This window comes from Micromys minutus (genome assembly GCF_963924665.1).
Source record: "Micromys minutus genome assembly, chromosome: 13".
NCBI lineage: Eukaryota > Metazoa > Chordata > Mammalia > Rodentia > Muridae > Micromys > Micromys minutus.
In genome coordinates this window covers 56,857,037-56,884,165 of record NC_137982.1, presented here as the reverse complement: position 1 = coordinate 56,884,165, position 27,129 = coordinate 56,857,037, and the positions used below count along the sequence as shown (strand labels likewise).

The 27,129-nt window shown below is 35.8% G+C and overlaps 1 protein-coding gene across 1 annotated transcript; it reads left to right on the top strand.

Moving 5' to 3' along the window:
• Positions 1–5,917: 5,917 nt before the first annotated feature.
• Positions 5,918–16,391, top strand: LOC308429217 (olfactory receptor 8U3-like; the record flags this gene model as incomplete). Its single annotated transcript, XM_080927952.1, has 2 exons — positions 5,918–6,827; positions 15,439–16,391. 2 exons carry the CDS (start codon positions 5,918–5,920, stop codon positions 16,389–16,391), a joined length of 1,863 nt encoding a protein of 620 aa, XP_080784078.1.
• Positions 16,392–27,129: the final 10,738 nt, after the last annotated feature.

Genomic DNA, 27,129 nt, shown 5'->3' with positions numbered 1-27,129 from the left:
GTGATCATTTTGATGTGTTCTTGGATTCACTGTTAGATTTTTTTGAGTATTTTGCATCAATTTTCATGAGGAAAATTGATCTGAAGTTTTCTTTCTTTTTTGGATCTTTGTGTGGTTTACGTATAAGTTTGGAGACTACTGGTATTAGGTATTCTATGAAGGTCTGATAGAATTCTGCACTAAATCCATCTAGTCCTGGGCTTTTTGGGGGGTGGGAGACTGTTGATAATTGTTTCTACTTCTTCAGCGGTTATTGTGCTGTTTAGATAGTTTATCTGATTGTGATTTAACTTTGGTATCTGGTATCTTTCTATAAAATTGTTTATTTAATCCAGATTTTCTAGGTTCTTTAGTATAGGCTTTTGTTTTAGGATCTGATTTTTTTTTTTTTTCAGTTTCTGATTTTGTTGATTTGAATACTCTTTCAGTGTCCTCTGGTAAGTCTAGCTAAGGATTTATCTACCTTTTGATTTTTTTCAAAGGAACAGCTCCTAGTTTTGTTGATTTTTTTGTATAGTTTTGTGTTTGTACTTGGTTGATTTCAGCCCTGAGTTCGATTATTTCCTTTATGTACTTTTGAATCTGTTTGTTTCTTTTTGTTTTAGAGCTTTTTGATGTGCTGTCAGCCTGCTTGTGCTTAGCTTCTTGGGTTTGCCTCTTGCTATCTGCTTATTTCTGGTATTAGCTGATCTTGCTGATTCTGACAGTAGCTTGACCCTCTCATAAGCCTGTATGTAAGCACTACTAGGAAACCAGCTCTCTCACAGCAGGGTCTGGGTACAGAGAGCTGTGGCACAGGGTCAGCACAGGGTGCAGGCAGAAACCTGAAGGATTGGGTCCCAACTGCTTCTTGATTCATGTGATCTGAAGGCTCCAGGCAGGTCCCTCAGAACAGAAGTTGTGGTCTTACCTGTGCTCTCAAGAGTTTAAGCACTTCTGTAGAACCAGCTCTGTCCTAGAAGGTTCAGGATATAGACCACTGTAGCACAGGATTAGTTCCAGGTGCAGGGAGAAACTGGAGGGATCCTGTTCCAGTGCGTTCCTTGGTTACTATGTCCTGAGGACTCCAGGAAGATTCCTCTTGGGCCAGAAACTTGAGCAGAGGTGGTAGTCTCACCTAGGTCTCAGATTTGTCAGCACTACTATGTGACTGGATCTCTTCCAACGGAATTGGTTATGCAGAGCAGTAGTATAGGGTCAGCTCTGGACACAGTCGGAGACTGGAAACTTCATGTTTTTCTAATTTCTTGAATAAACATATGAAACTCTAGAACTGTCTTGGCAGTATTAATTTAAAATATTGTGCTTACTAATGTTAGTACTGCTATATTTTAATTCCACTCATGTAAAGGATTGAATATGACTTTCTTGTGTCATATATGTTTTGATTGGTCTTTACAAAATAACTCTTTAAAATATGTTTTAATATGACTCTTAACACGTTATATATTTCTCTTTCTATGTTTAAAAATATAGTTCCAGAATATAATCTATGGGGAAGGATATCATATACAAATCAAATGTACTCACATAGTTTAAATAATATAGGCCATATAGCCAGTAGCAAGAATTATCATTTCCTATTGAGGTATAGTATAAATAGAATAACAAAATGTAAGATAACTTTGTGAGAGAGGGCATCATGTCCCTCTCAGCATTCCTCTTCTCTCACTAAAGTGGAAAAATAATTGTCAAACTATGAAGTTTTGCCTCATATTTCAAATTTCAAAAATGAGTCTACTACATTTTCCCAAATGCTGACAGGAGATGTAAGAATCCTGAAGACAATGAATCAGTTACTAACAATTCTCAGCATGAGCTCTTAACTCATTTTATTTTGCACTGCACTGAATAGTCCCAGGAGCATCTGTAATGAACCAAATGAATTTAGTTACTACAAAATAGTGATGTCGCAGCCAAAACTCTGAGCTGATGCAACATGTACCTTTTTATCTTTTATAATGGGCTACAGAAAACGTCTTCAACATTTTCAGAGAGAGAGAGAGAGAGAGAGAGAGAGAGAGAGAGAGAGAGAGAGAGAGAGAGAATTTTTACAATATTAAACAGTAAACTTCTCATTTCTGACATTAATACTGCTGGTCTCTCTTGGCAGCACATACATGTGTGAAGATATCTTTCTTTAAGGCCAAAGTATTTTGTCTTTTGTCTTCCTCTAAGAAAAACTTATGCCATAGGAATTGAAATTTGAGTCTTATCATCGTGCCTTCAGGACAGAGCCAGGACCAGTGTCACTGATTGGTGGTGTGCTTCTATGTGTACAACTCTGACCCTCCATATGTCAGAAAATACCCAGCTCACCGAGGACAGCTAAAGTAACAGAAAGACATGGTACTATGTGCCTAAGACTTCAGTCTCTCCAAGGAAATAATACCTAGTCAGAAACTGTAGTCTCAAAAGACAAATAATTGTGTATTGAAAAAAAACCCTTTTCCCCACAAATCATAGTTACAGCAACTGCAATTCCCTTTAGAATTTTAATGAATCTTTACCTCTACTTATATTTTTTTTACAGATTCTCAAGTCATGCAGACATGTTGTGAGATGCAGTTTCCGTGTTCAGATGGGTCAACACAACAGGAAGAAATAGACTTGGAGCCTTTGCTTATTGATTTGTTTCCTTGTTTTTCTGAATCAGAACTGGACAGGTGGTAAGAAGTTCATAGAACAATGAGATATAAATAATCACTAAAAGCAATTACCATGGCTTTTAAAGGCTAATCCATATGTTCCATATCACTATATGAAGAATAATTTCAAAGGTTGATACATACGTATATGCTGGAATTATTAAATTGCAGTGGTATTTATATAGTTTGCTTTTGACTAAACAGTAGAAATTCTTCCTCTTTTAGTTCAACTATTACCTAATATGTGGTATATTAATGATATTTAGCACTTTGTCATAATATTTTATTCACAAGAATGTGTAAGGCTTAAGATCAGGAGAGTGACTGTACTGAGAAATTAAAGAACATTCCTCTATGTGTCTAAAATGCGCTGTCTGTATTCTGTGATTTTTCTAGAGAAAAGGGGTTAGATACAGCTTTAAGACTGAGAGAACTGCATTATATGAGGAGCAGTCTTATATTTTTCAACTTCCAACATTTGTATTGAATGTGTGATAATACTGAGTTGACAGAGAAAGCAAATTTTTTAAAAATTTATGCTATCATTTGGAACTGAGGAATAGTGACTTATTTCAAATATATACTGGCAAAGTTCTAATTCAAGTTTATGTACTGGCAATCTGTTAGATCTGGAAGACCCAACAAAATTAGAGCTCATATTATTTTTCCAGAACACAGAGGAGATTCTGAGGGGTAAAACTCAAAGTCAAATGTATCTATAGATATCTCTGAAGCTTAACACTCTGTGAAGATTGTCAACTTGTTTACTTCTGTATAATTAAAGAACAATTCTCCACACTCTTCCTAAAGGTCTATATTATGTGATGTTCTCTGATTGACTCAGATGTCTTGATCTTTATTTTTAGATTTCTTACAAAATTACTACCAGTCTTAATCTTAATTTTATTTTTTAGTTCTATATCAATGTTCTGATTTTATTGACTGGAGTAGGATAAGACAGAAATAATGGAAAGTATCTAGATTCTTAGTGTTTCAAAGAATCAATCTGTCATCTATCTATCTATCAATCTATCTATCTATCTATCTATCTATCTATCTATCACCTATCTACCTACTATCTTATCTCTCATCATTCTGTTACTTTCCATCTATATCATATTAAATTTCTAATGATAGCCCATATAGTGTGTGTGTACATGTGTGTGTGTGTGTGCGTGCATGTTTGTTGTGCATGCTATGACAATTTTTGCAGTTGCACTGAAGATTGCTTGCAAGAAACAAACATAGGATATCAGTGTAAGAGAAACTATATGGAGATTACACTTGATTGGATGGTCTCACACTGAATAGTTAATGAAAAAGGACAAAAAAATAAGACATGGCAAGTATTTAATGATATTCTCAGATGTAAATTAACTGTATAGCACATTGATGATCACCATAAAAATGACCCAGCAGAGGGAAGAAACCTATCATGATGCACCCCAAGATTCCAAAGCACTAATTTTTATATGTATGAAAGAAATAGCACTATAACTTACCAAGTGCAAATCTAGGTTCACATCGAATAACAATTAGTGATGAAAGCACATAAATGTTGAAGAGAGCAAGAAGCATATAGAAAAAAAATTGGAGAGAAAAAAGAAAAAGAAAAAAATATTGACTGTAATTTCATTATAATTTCAAACTAGAAAAATGAAATAAATAGACAATATATTAAGAAATCGAAAAGACACAAAAAGCTTCTAACTTAGGGATATCTATACACTTTTATGTTTACTTCTTAGCCTAGTGGAAGATATATAGTTGGCTATCACACCTGTGCTTTAAGCATATAGTGTGTGTGTGTGTGTGAGTGTGTGTGTGTGAGAGAGAGAGAGAAAGAGAGAGAGAGAGAGAGAGAGAGAGAGAGAGAGAGAGAGAGAGAGAGAGAGAGAGAGAGAGAGAGAGAGAGATGGCTGGGGCATTAAACAATTGAAGCTTTACCAATCAGTTATTATTAAAGGTACTTTAGCTTATCTCTTGGATTGTATGAAGTACCAGGAGTTCGTTTGCTTCCTAAGCAATGGTTACAAACATTTAGCATATCCTGATAAAAATAAGTCATCACACTCTGGGTTTTGGAAATGTTACTGAGCCTTTCAGAAACATTTCAGGTATCATACCAGGTCCTCATTTTTCTGTAATCCAAAAACTCCAAACGAGTAAACCTATAGATCTTCCTAGAAACCAGGGCTTTCTTTCCACAGTGAAACACAGGGATCCCAGGTAGTACTGGTCTTGATTTCTGATAAAATGACCATATACTCTTTCCTTCTGAACATTGCAGCATCTATATCAATAACACACATAATATATACACTGTCAATCTAGAAAGCTGGTGAGAAAACTGAGAAGATGCTGAGAATAATATAAATGGAAACAGCACCACCTCTACTGTGGTAAAAGAAAAAAATTTGTTCTGACATCTTTCCAGTAACCAGAGAGCAATCTGGAAGAATATCAACGAACTGTCATCCCCTTCTGATGCTGAATGTTTGAATGTATTAAAGTAATATCACTGAATTTTATATTACTAAAAACACTGTCATATTATTTATCTATAATAGAAAAACTATTCATACATCTCTCTCTCTCTCTCTCTCTCTCTCTCTCTCTCTCTCTCTCTCTCCCTCTCTCTGTGAGTGTGTGTGTGTGTGTGTGTATGGTATCTATGGAGATTGGGTAAATGATGTTCAAACTAGTATTAATATATTTTTCTCATTTTTGAAATTCATAAATGTAATATATAGGAAAAAGGAAACTCAGAATACTTAGATATAATAAAGAAGAAATGTTCCTAAATGCAAGGCCTAAGAATATATGTGATTATTATGTTGTCTGAAGGCATTTTTTAAACATCACTATTTCTTAATAGTAAGTATTTTCATGAACAAAAATATTTGATTGTTCATAGAGTTATGTACAGATTCTGTGGAACTGTAATTCCCTATAAGTTATTTTTCCGGTTTAATTTGTAAATGTGAATGCAGGATTGTTATTTCAGGTAATAAAGCAGTAAGTGAAGATTTACACTTATACTTTACTTCCTGAAGAAAGTGACACCTCTGTGTTTCAACTAAACTACTTCATAATCACCATGCAAGTAAACACTACACACAGAGTACAAACCAGAGTTCTCTTCTGAGAGATTATTAGATTTCATTATTGTCTTTTAAAATAAGCTTGGATTTTTTCTTACAGAATCAAGATCCCTCCGAACATATAATCTGAAAGGTGCTTACCATAAAACTCTCTACATGTACTGAATGGCCAAAGGCAACCATTCAGCAGTGACAGAGTTCATCCTCTTGGGACTTACAGAAGATCCTGAACTTCAGGTCATTCTTTTTGTCATCCTTCTAATCATCTACCTGTTTAGTGTCATGAGTAACCTTGGACTCGTTGTGTTAATACAAATCAGTCCACAGCTTCAGTCCCCTATGTATTTTTTCCTCAGCCATCTGGCTTTCGTGGATTTTTGTTATACCTCCTGCGTCACGCCAAATGCCCTGGTGAATTTTTTGCGTGAGATTAAAAGCATATCTTTTTATGGATGTGCAGCTCAAGTGTGCTTCTTCACCACATTTTCTGTGTGTGAAGTCTTCCTGCTGTCTGTAATGGCCTATGATAGGTATGTGGCCATCTGCAACCCTTTGCTCTATGTAATTCTCATGCCAAAGAGACTCTGCATCCAAATAGCCATTACCACGTACATTTATGCATTTGTCACAGCACTTATTCAGACAGTGACCACATTTGTGTTGTCTTTTTGTGACTCCAACCTAGTGAACCAGTTCTTCTGTGAAGACATTCCTCTTATGGCTCTGGCTTGCTCCAACACTCAGGTCAAGGAACTTATGCTGCTGAGCATGGCTGGGTTCAATGTGTGCTGCTCTCTCCTCATCGTCCTTGTCTCCTATCTATTCATCGTGTCTGCAATTCTAAAGAAACACTCAGGGGAAGGGAGGCAGAAAGTCTTCTCCACCTGTGCTTCCCACTTGTCCTCTATTACCATATACTACGGGACAATCATTTTTATGTACTTACAACCTGAATCCAGCCATTCCCTAAACACAGACAAATTTGCTGCTGTTTTTTATGTTGTGGTGATCCCCATGCTAAACCCATTAATTTATAGCTTAAGGAATAAGGAGGTAAAAAATGCATTGAAGAAAAGTATAAATAAGATTCCTATAAATACTAATAAGTGATCCAAGTGGCAACTGAAAGAGCTGAGGCCATAAAAAATAAAGTCTTTCGTCTAAATTTGCCTACAAAGAACACACACACACACACATATAATGAATATATATGTATAGAAGCAAAGACTTTGCATGTGTTTAATTGCAGTTTTTGAGAGTTTCACATGTGTATATACTGTATCTCCATCATTTCCATTGTTCTTTTGCCATGCTTTATTTTTTCCCTGGTGAAGCACACTAGAGGTTACATTTTGGCTTGAAACAATTTCAAAATTTTATTTATTAAGATGATGAAAATCTTATTTAATGGTGCTCTCAAGAATATTTTATATTTGGATCTTATGTGTGCATCAAAGGAATGACCTGTGGAATAAACATTGCAGGAAAGAGTTTAGGAAAATTGGCTAGAGCATTTCTTCATCTCTGCCTTCAAATTCAGTCATCAGTTAACTGTCTGACTCTGTTAGAAATACGGTGTCCAAAGAAAAAAGGGTAAATCCTTTATGCTGTTTTTAACCTTTCACTTTTGTCAGTCATAATAACTAGGAAAGCAGTCAACTTGTCACACAGCTGTTTTGTGATATATTCTGCTTAATTCAGACCAGAAAAATAGCATTGTACCATTGACTTATTTGTATTTATATGACAGTAGGCAAAGCATGTCTTTATAAACTGACTTGCAAATTCATCTGCATCTATGTTCTCATTAAATGAGTGTCAAAATAATTGATTTCAATCATACAAAACTATCATGTATAAAAATAAATAATTTATTTTATAGTCAACATTTAAAATATAAGTACCAAAACTTTGGTACTTTTCAATGAAGAAGTATTTATTTCATAGCTGACAAGGGGTACTTATATTCAAATTGGGTCATCTCTATTTTTTATAACACGAAATGAGGAAGAAGAAACGTATTTTATGAAGATGAAATTAAAACTACTGCAAATTTTGAGGCTGTACTGTAAATGGAATTTTTTAAACTTTTAGAAATGGGAAAATATAAACTCTACTGAAAGCTTAATGTCTTTTATTCAGTAGAAATAAAATTATTTTATTTACTCCAGTGCTTGCACAATAGTGTTGCAACAGATAATTAAAAGTTCATCATAAAAACTAAGAGATAAGCAAAGACAGTTTGTACATGGTACCATGGCCTAAAATATGTTCATGGTAATCAATAATTTACATTTTGTCATGTAACTTGATGTCACTTATAACTTGATATTAAGTTTATTACTTTCCACATAGTGATTTAGTTCATGAACTATAGATTATATTTGAATGTTTTATTGACATCCTCCAAAGAATCAATAACATTTTTTAAGATGTTGAAAATTTAATAAATTTTTTCAAGGCAGAGAATACCAGATACTTGGATTTAAAATGGCTGCTGATCATACTATAACAATGTTCACATGCATTCATGTACACACACACACACACACACACACACACACACACACACACATTCACACATCCCAAAAACAAAATGTTGTAAATGAATGTTTTCCAAGGTTTTCTCTAATGTTCTTCTCATTGTATTAATGAATTCAGTCATCTTAAAGACTCTCCCAGCTTTTCAGGGTTCACCCCTCCAGTTAAATCAATTTCAGCCACATTCCATAATATATGCACATATTCTCCAAGGCACATATTGACTCTGATACAAATTTTTCTATAAAATAATGTGTTTTATACATTTTATGGTCTATTAAATACTCTTTTCCTTTAGATCATGTATTTTGCCTAGAAACACAAAAATAAAAAGGTAAAAAACAATATTATATTTCTCTTCTGAAATTAGTTGTGTCAAAAGTTTTCTATACTTATATTTTTTAAGAAAATAATTCCTAGTGTACAGACTTGTTCTACCAGCCTATGTGTCTATGCACCACATGTATTTTTGTTCCTGCAGGGTCCTGAAGAGCATTTTGGGTAACTCAAGACTGGAATTAGAAAAGCTTGGGTCAACCCATGAATGTTGGGAATCTAGCCAGGCTCCGTTGAAAGCAGCCAGTGCCCTCATACCTGAGCCATTGCTTCTGCTTCCTCTTCTACTTTCTCTTTAAAAAAAATGTTTTTTCTCTGTCCAACAGCAATATCAACAACACAGAACCTGTATAGTTGAAATAGTGAATGTTTTTGGAGACATGAAATAACAGAATAGTAAATGTTAAGAACAGGTAATAACACACAGGAGAAAAAACTTATCTAAAGAACTAACCTACAGAATTAAAGTATAGAGAATTAGTTGTTCCTTACCAGAGTGTGTCTAATGCTGCACAGAAGTATCAACCTTGAGATTAAGGAAAAACCTAGTGGCATAATATCCTTCCTGGGTGGAATAGTTACTATTCATCTATCTGCTAAATTATTCCAAAGCTACTTGCCTCATTCTCTTGCCACATTTCTCTAAATCTGCTAGATGTGATTTTCCTAGTAGAATACTCTAGATCCATATCGTATCATCTGACATCTTTCCTGTCTTTATTTATAGAGTTGTTTATTTTTGCTGAAAATGCCAACTAATGGATATCTGTGAGTTGGCAAATATTATGACATACTACTGAGTACATTCTTCTTTTTTTTTTTAAACTTTATTTTAAAAAACAAAGATAAAAGAAAAAAATTTAAACATTTTTGCATAAATGTATAGAAATACATTTTTGTCAGTGCTTGGCTTTTTTTTTTTTTCTTTTTTCTAAGGTTTGATACTCTGCATAAAGGTCTTACTAGTTACAATGAGCAAAAAGTACATGTAAAACAGGATGTAACCTGGAATTAGTCAGTGTTTTCTTGGTGTGTAAGGATTGAGCATAATGTTTTTTTTTTTTCTTGAACTTCACACAATGGAGTACTACTCAGCTATCAGAAACAATGACTTTATGAAATTCCTAGGAAAATGGATGCATCTAGAGAATATCATCCTGAGTGAGGTAACCCAGTCACAAAATAACAGACATAATATGCAGTCACTGATAGTGGGATGCTAACCCCAGAGGTTCGGAGCGCCCCAGAAACAACTTACATTTTTCTTTTAATTGGGTATTTTCTCTATTTACATTTCAATTTTTATCCCCTTTCCTGGTTTACCCTCCTGAAACCCCCTATCCCATTCCCCTCCTCCTGCTTCTATGAAGGTGCTTTTACAACCACCAATCCACTCTCTCCCATCCCCCCACCCCGGTATTCCCCTAGCTTGGAGCATTGAATCTTCACAGGACCAAGGGCCTCTTCTCTCACTGATGCCCAACAAGGCTATTTGCTGCTTTATATGGGGCTGGAGCCATGGTTCGCTCCATGAGTACACTTTAGCTGAAATTTTAGTCCCTGGGAGCTCTGAGGTGGGGGTCTGGTTGGTTGATATTATTGTTCTTCCTATGGGGAAGCAAACACTGTCAATTTATTCAGTTCTTCTTATATATATTTGAGAAATTCCTGTCCACATGATGTGGTAGAAACAAATGTGACTGGGGTTGGTTATCTGACCAAGAAAGTAATCTTTGTTTTAGGATTCACTAGCAAAAGAAATATAAGGCATTCATTTGACAGTCATGTATAGACTTGACTTGCAATAAGGAAATGTGTGTGTCCCCAAGAAATTCTCTTCTTTGTGAACTAGATGCTGAAAGCATTTGGAGCCACGGAGGCAGAGAGCATAGTCTCCTCCAGTGAGTCATTTATGTGAGGAAGAGCCACATCATTTTTATTTATTTCCTTATTTAAATACCTTTTATTCTAGCTCAAAGTGAGTGACACAGGTTTGGTGTAAGCATCTGTGTGATAATTTATAGGATGAGTGATTCCTAGTTATCCGACTGTTCTTCTAATCTCTATTTCTGTGAAAATCATCCCTCTTCTGTAAGCAACAGAATAGAGAAATAGGCAAAAGTAATCATCTCATTGATCTCCAGGTTCGTATCCTCACCATGAATGAGTACTGTTTTCATAAAGACAGATTATGTCCTGATATGTGAAACAGATTTGATAAGTCTATTCCTCACTATAGGTATATGCATTATTCATTAAGTAATGATGTCACATTAACAGTTCAGAAACTGACTTTATGATTGCAACACATCTAGAGGTTTGTAGCTGTTTGGATTTGCTTGGGAGTTTGGATACCTTCTCTGTGCTCATATACAACTAGCACTTTTTTTCATGTTACCCAGTGAAAATGTTTTATATTGATACAAAAATAATTTTAAAGTAGTTAAAATGTAGAATGATGCAGAGGTTTTCTGTTCTTGTTGCTGCTGTTGTTTGTTGGTTTGTTTTTACTTATCATGTGCCGTGCATAGCTTCTGCTCTGGACCAGGCTTGAGAGCCTTCTCTCATTCATCCTAAGAAAACAAACTGAGATCCATATGATGCCATTGATCAATAGTACAGTAGGACTCTGCTACTAACAATAAGCAGACAAGCAAAACAGGAAGTTTAAAGACAAGACTTCTTTTTCTATTTTGAGATAAGATCTTACATGGTTTCAGACAAACTGTATAACTGGAAACAACCTTACATTTCTAAAGTTTCTTCTCTTCCTCCAGAATGCCAGAATTAAATATGTGTACCACCACAGTGTTATTTATTTCTGCTTGAAATTTAATCCATCCTTGTATTTATGGTTGAGACATATTGTATCAACATCTCCAACCATATTAGAATCTTTTAATCCTCTTTTGTGGTATTTGTTACTGAAAGTAGGGGCATGGATCGTGTCAGATACCATTAAAGTTACAAAAAAATAAAATAGTGTTATGATGGTACTTTTAATACATTATTAACTCAACCAATCCACTGTAATTGTATAGAATATCATTTGCAAATGGAACACATAGAGTCTTCAGATGCTGATATACTTATATTGAGCATTTTCTAATAAAATAAAAAGTCTATGTTGCCCTAAATTTTATTACTAAGACCAATGTGTAATATCTAGACTAGTAGTGATTGAATAATTAACTATAACATTTCAGGAGTAAAAATAAGGTTTACAGATATGGATAAAGGGTTAAAGGCAGTTACTGCAGAAAATTTGATTCCCATATGGTGGGTAACAACTGTCTGTAATCCCAGTTCCAGGAGATCCAAAGTCCTTTCAGCCTCTGTGGGCACTTGGTGCATAAACATGTATGCAGAAAAAAAAAAAAAAAAAAAAAAAAAAAAACAACCATTACAATTAAACAAAATAAAATTTAAAAATAAAATCAGCTTAATGAAGAAATTATGAAAGTATGATTATTATTTGGGAGAAGGAAACTAATTTGAAGCAAGGCATAATTACAGATGCCTCTAATGCCAATTCTTGGGAGGCTGAAGCAGGACCCAGTCTGGGCTACAAAATAAATATCTGTTTCAAAATGTAAGTAAGTAAAATGAAGTATTGCTATCAAAATAATTAAACAATAATTTATTTACATATTCTCAGGGGCCCATCTAATTTGTGTAGCAATAATGTATACAAAAGTAACTCAAATTTTGTAAGTATAATAACACATATTCAAACTCATTATGAATATTAAAATCTAAGTAAATGTTATTGTTTGATTTTGTTCTTTTATTTTTGCTCTCCACATAATTAAATAGTACTTAGTATCCTTTCTCATTGTAGTGGTTGTCATTCAAGTATTGATTGTTGCCTATTAAGTAAATTGAATCCCAAAAGATCAACCATAGCATAATTGCTTCAGTTGCAGACTGTCATTATATTTTTAGTTGAGAAGTTATTTAAATGATGCAAGTGAGGGAAAATATTCTGGAGGGAGCAAGAGAACAAACAAAATATAGTCAAATACAAAAGCTATGCTAAGTTCTCCTGGTTTTACACAGTTGCTTCAAGGTACAAGTTCCTGTGACCTGTGGGCTTGCTGTGGAATGTGTAAAAGAAATAAGTGATAAGGATGAAAACAAGTAACTAAAGTAATAATAGGATTTGGAGAAAGGGAAACATTGTATCTATTGTTCAATAACAATAAGACTACTTCATAACACTAACTATTGGGATTAGACTGGTATATTTTGAGATAAGTATAGTATAATTATTGTAACTAATCTATAAAAATTATTAATAAGTTCAAGAATGTTAGTAAGTATTAGCTTTAGTCCAAGCTAAGTCTCACATTTTAGGAAGCACACTTCAAGTAGTATATTCACAGAGAAACGCGAACTGGACAACTGTGTAGTAGCAATTATCCTCAGTTGTGATTGTGGCCTAAATAAAGACAATGTGGTAGGTTTTAGAAAGAGATTTGTTTCTTGGTGGGATTTAGGTGATTATGTAAAATATATGAGAAACTTTGCCATGAGGAAGAAGGTATAAATGGTGGCATTAGGGTGAGATGTAAGTAAATAAAGTAGGAAGTTGTAATTGATGAAGCCTCTTCTATGCTATGTTTACGATGTTTACGGACTTATAAAATATCTTATTGAAGCAAAATGAGTGATCATTACATAGGTGTGTCCACAATTCAGGAAACATCTTGACTTAGAGATCGAGACATTTGTTTCATAATATATGAAAGACAGCAGTCCCAAGGTTTAGTTGGAAATAGCCAATAATGTGCTTGAGTAACACATTATTAAAACATTATTAAAGAACATTGAAGTAAGGGCACTGGTTTGAATATAGGCAAAGGAAGAGGAGCTATGACAGAATGTAAAAGTGAAAAGAAGGTGGGAACATTAATAGACTCTGGTGACTTTACAATCCAAAATATGGCTTCCCTCCCTCGTGAAGGGTGATGGTGATGGCTTTATGGTTTATATAAATCAAATATGAAACACCATCAACTCTGGGAGGAAGGAGAATGGTTGCAAACATAAAGTAAATATATTTCAAGAGAGATAAAGGTGAGAACTTAGTAGGCTGGCAAATAAAGATGAAAGATGTACTGAGCACCAAGAAATTTGCTAGAGTGTCTGTTACTTAGACAAGAACAGAGGTAATGGGCAAAGACATTTATAGACGCCAAAGACTTTGAGGTCTTTTTACATACCTGCTTCTAGACTAGTAATTATCAAAAATTAGCATAGGAAGAGAATATGAGGCATGGAGAAATAAGGAACATAATATAAATTTAGATATTAAAATAGAACACTAATCATGTCTCCTATCCTATTCATGGAAACTTAAAATAAAAGGAGGGAACTGACATGGGAGAGGATAGGTTTGCGGAACTCATGACTAAAGCTGTAAAACATGTCTTTCTTTGATGTCAGAAATGTTAGCTTCTAACAAGTTTAACCATATCTTATTGATTTTTTTTAAAAAAGCAAAGCAATGCATTGTATTATTTTCTTCTTATATTGAATTTACTAATACTACACCTGAACTAAAAGAAGACTGTAGTTGTGGAGTTTTTTGTTTATTTATTTGTCTTTGTTTTATTTGATTTATTGTTTTATTAAAAATAAAACTCTGGTAAATAGAACTATCCGACTGTGATGTTGAGAGATGATAAGTATCCAAAATTTTACTAATGATCTGGCATATATTACACTCCTGAAGTCAACCTTAAAAATTCATTAGACGAGATGATAAAAATTTTATAAACTTAAGATAATTTTCTGTAAATTTTCCAGTAGGCAACAAGAATGATTTGTTGTTCTTTCAAATACTTCTCAACATCTCTATTATCTCTCCCTCTCCTCTCCCTTTTTTTTCCCTTCTCCCTCCCTCTCCTTCTCCACCTCTCCCTTTTCCTTCTCCTCTGCCTCTCCCTATAGGTATGGATGTTGGGCTCAGGGTGAAAGCTCAAAAAACTCACTTTAGAGCAAAACATTTAAATATGAAAGCTATATTTTCTGTATGTTCGGGGAGGCAGCCAGTTCAGGGTCTGAACTGCATTCCAAAATGGGGAGACTGTGCAACATTTTTTTAGAATGGGAACACAAAACAAGAGAGAGTGGGGAGGGCTGTTGCACTGAACAATCATGCTTTGACCCAAGCAGGTAAGCAAAGAAGTTAACATTGGTGACTTTACTTATCTGGGTCATCTGGTTTCAGTGTCCTTATTTCAGCCTTTGTAGCCAGATCCCCTCCTGGACACTGGACAGGAGTTTTGGAATGATAAGAGACAAATTAGCACAATCTGCATGTAGTCTATTGAATCAAGAAAAGAAGCACATTTATGACTTGTATGCATTAGTTTAGATAGCAGGATGAGAACATCTTCCCTGTTTGCAGCCTTCACTAGTTAATAGCAAAACAGGAAACATCTGAAGAAAGAGGACAGGAGTTGGATTCCCAGGCCTGAGAACATAAACTTGGTTTGACGCTGTCAGAAAAATAGAACTTTTTCTAAGTTGGCTGGACACAGGAAAATCTCTCCTAACATGCATTTGATTATTCAACTAGCAAGGTTATGGGGGGAGTGTTTGTTTGTTGTTATTAAAATATTCTTTATATTTTTACAAATCCCACAAGGCCCAATGTGAATCTTCCTGTGACATGTACCATTATAGAAGCTGAAGCCATGTGAAGTGCTTCTTATGAGATTCCGATGTAAGATCAATGAGTCAAAACTGGTTTCTGACCATAGTCAACATTGTATGCGTTGAAGACTTTCAGGACATGTAAGGTCAATCTGCAATGGTTAACAGCAATCACTCTGCAGTGTCTGAGTTCATCCTTGTGGGGCTCACAGATGACTCAGAGCTTCGGGTCAGTCTCTTCTGTGTGTTTCTAGTCATCTACATAACTAGTGTTGTGGGTAATATTGGATTAATTGTGTTAATTCAAGTGAGTCCTCAGCTCCATACCCCCATGTATTTTTTCCTGACCCACCTGGCTTTTATTGACTTTTGTTTTACCTCTTCTGTCACTCCAAACACTTTGCTAAATTTTCTACGTGAAGTCAGAAGCATAACCTTCTATGCATGTGCCACTCAGTTGTGCTGCTTTGTCACATTTGTGGTTTGTGAACTGTACTTGCTGTCAATCATGGCCTATGACAGGTATGTGGCCATCTGGAACCCTCTACTCTATGCAGTCCTCATGCCTAGGAAGCTCTGTCTTCAGGTCATCGCCAGCACATACATTTATGGATTCACAGTGGGGCTTGCACAGGCAGTGGAGACCTTCCGCTTGTCTTTCTGTGGCTCCAATGTGGTCAACCACTTCTACTGTGATGATGTTCCCTTAGTTGCGCTGGCCTGTTCTGACACTCATGTCAAAGAATTGATGTTGCTAATCATTGCAGGCTTCAACACCCTGTGCTCTCTGGTGATTGTGGTCATTTCTTACATCTGTATTGTCTTTGCCATCCTGAAGATTCATTCTGCTGAAGGAAGAAGGAAAGCCTTTTCCACGTGTGCATCCCACCTGACTTCTATCACTATATTTTATGGAACAGTTAGTTTTATGTACCTGCAGCCCAAGTCAAGTCATTCTCTGAACACAGATAAATTTGCTTCTGTGTTTTATGTAGTAGTGATTCCCATGTTAAACCCACTGATCTACAGCTTGAGAAATCAGGAGGTAAAGAGTGCTCTGAAGAGAATTGTAGAAAAGTTATTTTTAGCCATCAAGTAATTGAAGAACCACTAAATAAAATGATCAGGCATCTTTCAATGATGTATAATCTATATTTGCAGCACTGGAAAAAGACAGAGTTCCCACTGATATAATGAGCCCTCAGATACATATATCAAATAAATCATTTTTACTCTGTTACTCTTGGAATGTGACATATCAATGGAATTTTGTGAATTTTACAGCATTCAATTTTATTTTTGAGAGAGTATAAAGAACAGAGAAACAAAACAAGAGCTATGGCATAAAATTATCTATAGTACTTTAAGCAACTGTTGGAAAATTAAAGTTATATTAGGCTCTATGACACTGAGTGGTTTCAGTTCTATTGTATGAAATGAATATTTGTTTTCTCATGTTTCAATATTCTATGAAATAGTATAGAAATTTGAAGATGAGAATTACATCCAATCCATTTGTTTTAAGATACTATTTCCCAACCTGTCTAGTTGTTCCTTTACTCTTCTGAGAAGTACTGAACTAGTGGTACTCTCACCTTCAAATATTTGATGGCCAATGATGTACCCAACTAGACCATTGAAGTGCCTGGAAACTCACTGCCTGCCATATTAGTGTCCCACTGTTAGCTGGACTCTGAACAACTTACTTAGCAGTTTTGCCACACCCAATAATTGTTATGGTTCTTACATGATTACACATACCCTCCTCCCCATGCTTATATGAGGGTTCTCCCCCACCCACCCATCCTCTCCTGCCACCCTGCCCTAACATTCCCCTACAGGGTGTCATTGGGCTTCAGCAGGACCAAGGGCTCCTCTGTAGATTGTCCTGAAGCTGTTTGTATTATAAATGTTAATTCCACTTCCTCAATATGAGATGGTTAGTCACCTGATTCCAATCGAACCTTCCCATTTTAATTAGTAAAATAAAGGAAAGCCAGTGACTGGGTGGGGTGAAGTAGGTGGAGAGTGTGGAGAGGTCTGAGGAGGTCAGAGGGTGGAGGGTGAAGGTCGTGGAACTTGGAGGTTCCCAAGGACCAGCTGGACCCAGGTAGGATTTAAATAGCTATAAACATCAAGGATTTTATAGGTCTAATATCTCATATAGAAGAGCAGTTGTATCTTTGTCTATTTGATGCAGTCTTGTGTAGAGGGTTTGTGAATTGAGAGTTGAATATATAAACTTGTATGAAAAGCTATCGGGCTGTAGAGTTGTATTTATGTGAGATTTTGGGGTACAGAAGTACCCAGGGACAGAGACAGAGAACAGGCAGTGGCAAACCGCCAAGGGAAGGGAGCTGCATGGAGAGTTGGGCTGTGTTGGTGGCTCACACTGGGCTATAGAGGTGCTTGGGGCTCTGTATCAGGGTTGGGTCTGAGATAAGCCAGTTTTTATTTTTTAATATTTACTGCAACACTTCTCCTCTTATTAGTGCCCCATAAGGCCATCCTCTACTACAGGTCCAGCTGGAGTCATGGGTCCGTCCATGTATACTCTTTGGATAGTGGGTTAGTTCATGGGAATTCTGATTGTTTGGTATTGTTAATATGGATTTGCAAAACCCTTCAGCTCCTTCAATCCTTTCTCTAACTCTTCCATTGGGAATCCCATTCTAAGTTCAATGGTTAGCTGTGAGCATCTGCCTCTGTATTTGTCATGCTCTAGCAAAGCATCTCAGGAGATTGCTATATAAGGCTCCTGTCAACATGTACTTCCTGGTATTAGCAATTTTGTCTGTGTTTGTTAGGTGTCTATATCCTTTTAGTCTTCTAAAAAAATATCATAATATCACTCTCTCTGATACACAGATCACCAAAGACAAGACTTATATTTAGTGGTACTGGAATTTGAACCCAGGACCATATGAAACCATGTCAGCATTGAGCTCTATTTTCAGTCAGTGAATGTTAAAGAAGAGCGAGATCAAGTTTTTACAGGGCTAGGTGTGTCTTCTGTAGCCAGACAAGGAAGCCCATTTGGGGAACAGATTCCACAGACAACCAATAGCTTTAGGAATGGCTCCCTCTCTAGTGGGCTTTAAAAAGGTGTGGTAGTCTGAACTTTCACCTGTGGATTATTTCAGTGTAACAGTAGCCTTTTAGGAATCAATGGTAATATTGTTTGTTTGTTTGTTTGTTTATTCACTTACTTACTCACATCCAAATGTTGCCCTCCTGGTCACTCCTCAGAGTTCCACCTCAAAGTTTCTCTCCCTATTCCCCATCTCCTTCCCCTAATGAGGACAGCCTCCCAATACACTAGTATTCCCCAATTCTGGTACAGCAAGTCCTCTCTGCAGGATTAGAAGCATCCTCTCCAACTGAGGCCAGCCCTCTGCTACATAAGTGCCCTGGCCTTGAACCTTCCTCTGCATGTTCTTTGGTTAATGGATCTTGCTCTAGGAGCACCCAGATAGATGTCCATGGTGGCTGACACTGGTGGTCTTCCTGTGAGTTGCCCTAATTCCCCAACCTCTTCCATAGGGGTCCCCGACCTCCTTTGAATGTTTGTCTGTGGGAATTTGTATCTATCTTGGGAGGCTGCAATGTAGAACCTCTCAAGAGGACTGCTATGCTTGGTTCCCCTTACAAACCTAACATAGCATTGTTAATAGTGTGAGAGATTTGCGCCTACCCGTGGGATGGGTCTCAAAATGGGACTGTCACTCTGTCACTGGTCACTCATCCTCAATCTTGTTCCATCATTGTTTCTACATTTCTTTTAGAGGGGACCAATTTTGGCTATATATAGCAGAGTTGGGGCCATAAAACTTCATTTTCTAAAATTTATTAAAATTAACACTGAACAATGTTGTGTGTGTGTGTGTTCCATTCACAAATCCAAAGGATTCCTCCATGACTCATTTGAAGTATGTGACATGACAGGGACACAAATAGAGTGTGGCACCAACTCTGCTACTGGAGGTTCCAGAGACAGAACATGAGATCAGAACTTCCTGAAGCAAAGGCATGGTAAGGTGGTCACAATGACCTTGTGAAACAAAAGCATGGGTGCAGTTTCCTGGAACAGGCATTACAGAATCATTTTGTAGTTCAGGTGAACAACCCAATCTTTGAGAAAAAGATTCAATCATAAGTCAATGTTTTGTTATACAATTGCTTTTATCATGCTGTGTTGCAAATTTCCACAGGGAAAAATAAATTTGACACCAAGGAGGGATTATCTGTCTTTCAGTTTGCTCCCAGTAAGATTAATTGTAAAAGTTTTTGAGACTTTTCTTATGTCCTAAAGTCAATTCTTAGTTGTTGCTAAAATTTTTTTCCACATTCAACTTCCACACTTTAGCAGTGACTAATTGACATTGGCTATCTGTGGTTTAATGCTTTGTTCTAGCTAGGAATTCATTGCTTCTCAGGGAGGTATTTATAGATAAATTCTGAAAGCTATTTTTTTTTAAATTAGAGAGAGTGTCAAGAGAGCCTTATAAAGCTGGCCTCACTGAAGGATACACTGCAGAGAGTGGAGGAATCACTGAGTCCTTACAGCCCTGAGTGAATATGTATTGTTGACAACAACCAAGACAGGCCAAGGACTGAGGCCTCAGGCCTGTGGAACTTTGGCAAAGCCATTCCCTGCCTGGGCCAGGTTAGGATTGCAAAGATTTCTGCTTCTGGCCTAAGAACAAGTGTTTACCAAGAATTGATCAGTGTGTTCAAAAACTAGCAAGGGCAATTTTCACCTCTTCTGCCTGGAGCTTAAAGCCTGACATTGCTCATCAATGAGGACCTTCTGTAGTTTACCCCAGCCCTGAGTTATATAATAGACATACTGAGGTTTTGGTTGCTAGCAGCCCCAGTGTCTCTTAGTTTCTATGGACTGTGTATCAAGTCTGTGTATCTATTATTTCTTCATCTCTTGCAGCCCTTAGATAGGGGATATGTCAATAAGCTGTAAGCATTATCTTTCAATATCAATATAGACAGTGCATTTCATAAAGGTTTTTTTTTTCTCTGATATAATTATAGGCCTGACAACTAGGTCTAAGAGTGACTCACAGATTATATTCTGTACTCTGTACCTTCTGAGTCTAGGCCTTGACTAGAAAAATATTTTGTTACTAAAAATGTGCAATAAGAACCTGTCCTGCATGCTTAAGTAATTAAAATAGAGTGTTGAAGTGTGAAGTAATGTGCAGTACAACACAGAAAAAATTGCTCTTGTAGTCCAAAAAGGAATTTCTTGGTAATGAAACAAATGTACCTCTGAACAATGAGGAACTCATGGCTTCATTAAAAGTTGATCATTTTTGACAGATTATTGATTTTTGAATGGAAAGTTCAATCTTTAATAAAATACTAATTTTGTCCTGCCAGCCTTTCAAAATATGACATCAGCTCAATTTGCACTATTGTACAACAATGTCTTTTGCTAAATTTCACACCTGTAATAAAGTGTATTCAAGTAAAAAATGAAAATGCATTTTGTGTATTATTTTGCCAAGGAGCAGCCTTGGCTTGGAGAGAGGTTCTGAGGAAAGGGAGCAGAGCGAGCTGGCAGTATGTCCTGAGGGAGACAGCCTTCCAGTCTGCTTTCCGTTTCTTCTGCTTCCTCTGGATCTGAGAGCGCCAAACAGCTCTCTACGTTCTGCTGGAGACAGTTTTCCAAGCCATTCTCTCTTGCAGTTGTTAGAAATTCTCTCTGGATAGCTCATCTCCTGCAGATCAGAAGCTGAGTCTTTTAATTTTACATATCAATACAGCCATTTACTTGAGGTTTTCTTTTGGTTATCCTAAGAATCAGCATCTGCTGATCCTAGTTCCTTAATTCTTAGAGGACAGCAAGTACACACTTTATTTTAACTTTGCAAAAAGAATTCGGAGACCTGCCTACCAGTGTTAAACACTGCTAGGCTTGCCTGGTGGAATCTGTTCTGAAATTACTATTTCTACCATGCCTGGCCCTGCCATGCTCTGTCCCAGGCTGAGGAACTCAGGAATTTGCCTGCCTTTGTTTTTTTTTTTTTTTTTGTTTTTGTTTTTGTTTTGTTGTTGTTTTGTTTTTGTTTTTGTTTATCCGTTTTCACACAAGGTGAGTAATTAACGCAGCTACTGTAGGACCCTGAGGAGTCTTAGCTCAGAAGTATGACCACAATTAGAGGATAAACCACTGTAATAACAAGAGGTTTTGTTTTTTTTTTTTTTTTCTTACAACTTTATTTTAAAAAGAGAGATAAATGTACAGATTTTTAAAAACATTTTGGCATAAAACTATATGAATATATTTTTGTCAGTACTTGATTTTTTTAGAGGTTTAATAGTATGCATTGAAATCTTACTAGTTACCATAAGCATAAACTATATGTAGAACAGAATGTAACGTGGAAACAAAGTTTTCTTGGTGTGTATAGATTAAACATGCTGAGTTTTTTAACAAAAAGTTTTGATTCCATGTACATGGGGTTGTTCATCCTTACTGGGAGAGTCAATGCCGAATTTAAAAAGCACACATTTTTTATTCTTTTATAGCTGGGAGATTTCAGCAACAGAATAATTAGCTCACTCTCATTGGTGGATTTAGGACAAAATATCAGGCATTGGCTACCCCAGCTCAAGGGGCTGTTCTGTTCTTGGCTCAGTTAGTCATTTTCTCATCTAGTTTTTGTGTTTGTCCATGGAAGGGGCTTGGAAAAATTTCCAAGGGGGGAGGAACTAGGTGGTCAGGCTGGGTCTGGCTGACTCTAGATGATTTTTGTCAGATTTATTACCGGGAAGGGGAGGGGCAGAGGGTATGTTCTTTAACTGCCAGCCACCTGGCCCAGCAGTTTCCTGGAGGGAGGAGGCATGGGTGTTTGTCCTATTCTGAGGCCTGTTTTGTTTCTTTGTTCTTCAAAAATTATTTGGTAGGAATAGCTAAAGCAAAAATGAGTTCCTCACTACCTTTGTTTATTTAGATTTGTGAAGTTCCTCATAATCCATTGCACCCTTTTTGCATAATTGAGAAATTATGTGTTTTTGAACTGTGTTTTTAGAGTTCTTTTGCACAGCCTTCTGCCTCCTCATCTTGATATCCCCTTCACTGCAGCATCGAGCCTTGGCAGGACCAAGAACTTCTTCCACTGACACCAAACAAGGCCATCCTCTGTTACATGTGCTCTTTGGATAGTGGTTTAATCTCTGGGACCTCTGGTTGGCTGGTACTGTTGTTTTTATGGGATTACAAACCCCTTCAACTCTTTCATTTTTTTTTTTTCTCTAACTCTTCCATTAAGGACTTTGTTCTCAGTGCTATGATTGGCTGCAACCATCCACCTCTGTATTTGTTATGCTCTGGCAGAGCATCTCAGGAGACAGCTATATCAGGCTCCTGTCAGCATGCACTTTGGGCATCAGGAATATTGTTTGGGTTTGGTGGCTGAATATAAGCTGGATTCTCAGGTGGAGCAGTCTCTGGATGGCCTTTCCTTCAGTTGCTCCTTCAAATTTTGTCTCCATCTTCCCTCCTGAGAATATTTTTGTTCCCCTTCTAAGAAGGACTGAAGCATCTGCACTTTGGTCATCCTTCTTGAGCTTCATGTTGTCTGTGAATTGTATCTTGTGCATTCTGAGTTTTTGAGCTACTATCCACTTATCAGTGAGTACATACCATGTGCATTTTTTTTTTTTTTTTTTTTTTTTTTTTTTGTGGTTGGGTTACCTCACTCAGGATGATATTTCTAGATCCATCCATTTGCCTACAAATTTCATGAAGTTATTGTTTCTAATAGCTGAGTAGTACTCCATTGTGTAAATGTACCACATTTTCTGTATCCATTCATCTTCTGAAGGACATCTAGGTCCTTTCTAGCTTCTGACTATAATAAATAAGGTTGCTATGAACAAAGTAGAGAATGTGACCTTGGTTTATACTGGAACATCTTTTGTGTATATGCCCAGGAGTGGTATAGCAGGGTCCTCAGGTAGTACTATGTTCAATATTCTAAGAAACTGCCAGTCTGATTTCCAGAGTGGTTATACCTGCTTGCAATCCCACCTACAATGGAAGGAGTATTCCTCTTTTTCCTCCTGTATTTTCACCATCATCTGCTGTCACCTGGGTTTCTGAGCTTAGGCATTCTGACTGGTGTGAGGTGGAATGTCAGGGTTGTTTTCATTTGCATTTTCCTGAGAATTAAGAATAAAGAACATTTCTTAAGGTGCTTCTTAGCCATTCAATATTCCTCAGTTGAGAATTGTTTGTTTAGCTCTGTCCCCCATTTTTTAATAGGGTTATTTGATTCTCTGGAGTCTAACTTCTTGAGTTCTTTGTATGTATTGGATATTAGCACTCTATTGGATGTAGGATTAGTAAAGATCTTTTTTCAATCTGTTGGTTGCCATTTTGTTCTAATGACAGTGTTCTTTGCCTTACAGAAGCTTTGCAATTTTATGAGTTCCCATTTGTGGATTCTTGATCTTAGAGCATAAGTCACTGGTGTTCTGTTCAGGAAATATTTTCCTGTGCCCATGTGTTCAAGGCTCTTTTCCACTCTCTACTATTAGTTTGAGTGTATCTGAGACCATTGGTCTTTAAAGCTACCTCTATGTCCAAAGTACAATGCTGTGTCCTGTTGTTTATTCCAGAACAGGCTGACTCCTGATTTGAGTTCATTCTTTTAGGTCTTACAGATGACAGAGAAGTTTCACCCATTCTCTTTGCTGTGTTTCTAGTCATCTGCATAACTACTCTCATTGCTTTTTGGACTGATTGTGTTAATCCAAGACAGCTGTCACCTTCGTACACCTTATGCATTTTCCTGAACTCATTAACTTTTGTAACTTTTATTATAATTCCTGTGGCATTCCAATTATAACATTTCTTCATGAAAAGTATAATTTTATTTGCATGTACCACTCAGCTATGTTTCTTTATTACACGTTTAGTTTGTGAAATGTACTTGCCACAAGAAATTATTTTTTACATACTCAAAGCACATGTTTCTGTGTTGTTATTTCTTATATTTTAAAGAAAACACTCCTAGTGTTTTCTAATATTCTATTACCCTTGGGATCATTATACTGATATATCATGTAATGTGTTATTTTGCCTATTTTAAATATTAGGTCCCTATAGATCAACCAGCATAACTAATCATGTTTGTGAAACATCATTATATTTTCAGCTCAATTAATTTATCAGTATATAATTAACACACACACACACACACACACATACACACACACACACACACACACATTGAGTAGCACCCTGACATCTATGAAATGCATTTAAATTGCCAGAAAAATTAAGAACTGGTGGCATACACAGATCTTGCCTCAAGGTATATCAGACTCACCTTGGAAACACTTAAAAGGTGCTATTTATATAAGGAAGCATTCAAAGGTATCTAACTAGGCAAAGAAGGAATAGAGAAACAAACATTTTAATAATTTGTTGAAGAAGTCTAACCTTTTGTTAAATGTTTCTAATTATTGTTTGTTACATGTTAAATGACAAGTCACATACAACTATTAAGTTATTTTGAAGAAGTAGATATACTTCAGAGGCCTCACAAAGCTTAACAGAATTTTCTCTGTTTATTCCAGTGTATAATATTGGGGTAAGGCTATTTTTAATTAAACCTTTTTGTTGTCTATATGTGTTCAGGAAATATGAAAATTGAATGTGGCATGTAAGCAGTTGAATATGTGTGCTTGGGTGATGAATCAGACATTTTACATAAAAATTGGTACTTTTGCTTTACCAAAAAAGAAGTAACCTTTGCCCACTAGTGGTACATGACAATCTCTAACAAGAGTATTCATGCACAATGCAAATTAGTACATGAAGTTTAAGATATTGATTTAGGCATAAATAAAAGAAGGCAAGTCACTAGATTTAAGGTTAAGAGAAAGAGAAATATCCATAAGGAAATGAGCTACATTGACTTTTTTAGTGAATAATAATTTAGGGTGAAGAATAGCCAACTTAGTCATGTTTTTTACTGTGAAAGGTGATGTCAATGGCCTAATGCTTATAGCAAACCAAGTAATAAACCAGAATGTATTTGGGAAGAAGGAAACTCTATGTGACTTCATCAAACTGCTGATATCAAATCTCAGACTATAATAAACTGAGATGTGTGGTGGATTACTTCTGTTGTTGGCTTGATTAGCTTTGGGGCTGGCTATCAAGGTTTTTCAAATGGGAAACTGAAGAAGAAAGAGTCATCTGTATTGTAGTGATACTCTTCCATACACTGGGATTCCAGGTTGAGTAAAATGAGAAAAATAAGAAAGAGATTTGAACATATTTCTTTCTATATGCCATACAAGAAAAATAACCAATAGTGCATACAAAGGTACAGAAGGAGATTTACCACGCTGGCTTTTTCTCTTGTCAAGATCAGAAGAGTAAAGAGGAGTAAATAGAAGTGATTGAATGTAAATGGAAAGGTTTCCTAGCAGGGAAGCTGGAGAGACTTTGTATATAGTTTATGATAATTCAAAAGAAGGACATAATTCTAATAAAATTATAGCATTGTAGAGATGAGCACAGGGACAAAAAATAGGTGTCAGTCCCTATACACATACACTGATATTTCCTACATAGCAAACTGGAAAGAATTCATGTCTGGCAGTAATAAAGAACTAGGATGTGACAATGACTGATATGGAAGGTAGATAATTGAGAACAGATCAGTTCTGAACAAATACCAAATAATATTCCTGGTAGTTCCAAAAATAGTCAAGGCCAGGGATTTGAAAATCTTGAAGGACTGAGAAAAAGAATGTTTTAAATATTAGAAAAATTACTTAACATAATAAATTTTGTCAGGTAAACAGTGGAAAATGTCTGGAGTTGAATGAATGAAAAGAAACAGTGATCAAATGTATACTATCATAAACAGGTAAAGAGACAGGGCAAGAATTGTAAAAATATATTAATATTTTAATTTTGAACATTTTTCTCATTTGATGATTTTTCAGACACATTTTAAGATAGAGCTGTAAGAAATGTAAGGTATAGTAGTAAAGAAGTTGGTCAGATGAAGATATCACAAACTTGTTCTAAGGAAGAGGTCTGGACTACTGATTTGTAGAAAAATAATTGACCAAAAAAAAGTTAAGTGGAAATATAACCAAGAACTAAACATAAAACATCTATACAACAATAGGTGTGGTATAAATAATCAATCAATTAATTGTTTTATTAATTAAATTAATTTATTATATAGCAATAAAGTAATTAAAACAATAATATTTCTTATCAAAATAATGAATTAGGTTAACCTACGGCAAAGCCTGATATATATAGGAACTTTGAAAAAAAATAGAGATCTATTCTTAAAGAAAGCAAGCTTAAAATTGCCTTGACTATGGTACATTCATAATAAGTAACACAAAATATGTTGATAGTCCTTTGTATAAGTGTTTCTGAAGTCAGTATTTTGAAACTATTATATCTAATTATTATATCCCATAAGAAGTACTTTAAAATATAAGAAGGTATTCAGATTATTATAATAATTTAATATATTATATTTAATTAATTTTTAATTATCTCTTACTATGAAAGAAATAATATAAACATATTTATACAAAGCTATGTAAGACTTTCTCCCCATAATAAATTTCCTACAGATTCACACTTTGGAATTTCTAAACAAAAAAAAAAATGATTTGTTGTAAAACCTTACACAATGTGAAGATATTGCTCAGAATGTACTCAACATAAGGCCAATTGATCAGATTTAACTTTTTTTTCCTGTGTTATTATATCCAAATGAATTTGACTGACTTTGATGAGGACTCTTTAGTGGTAAACATTTGTGCAGTCT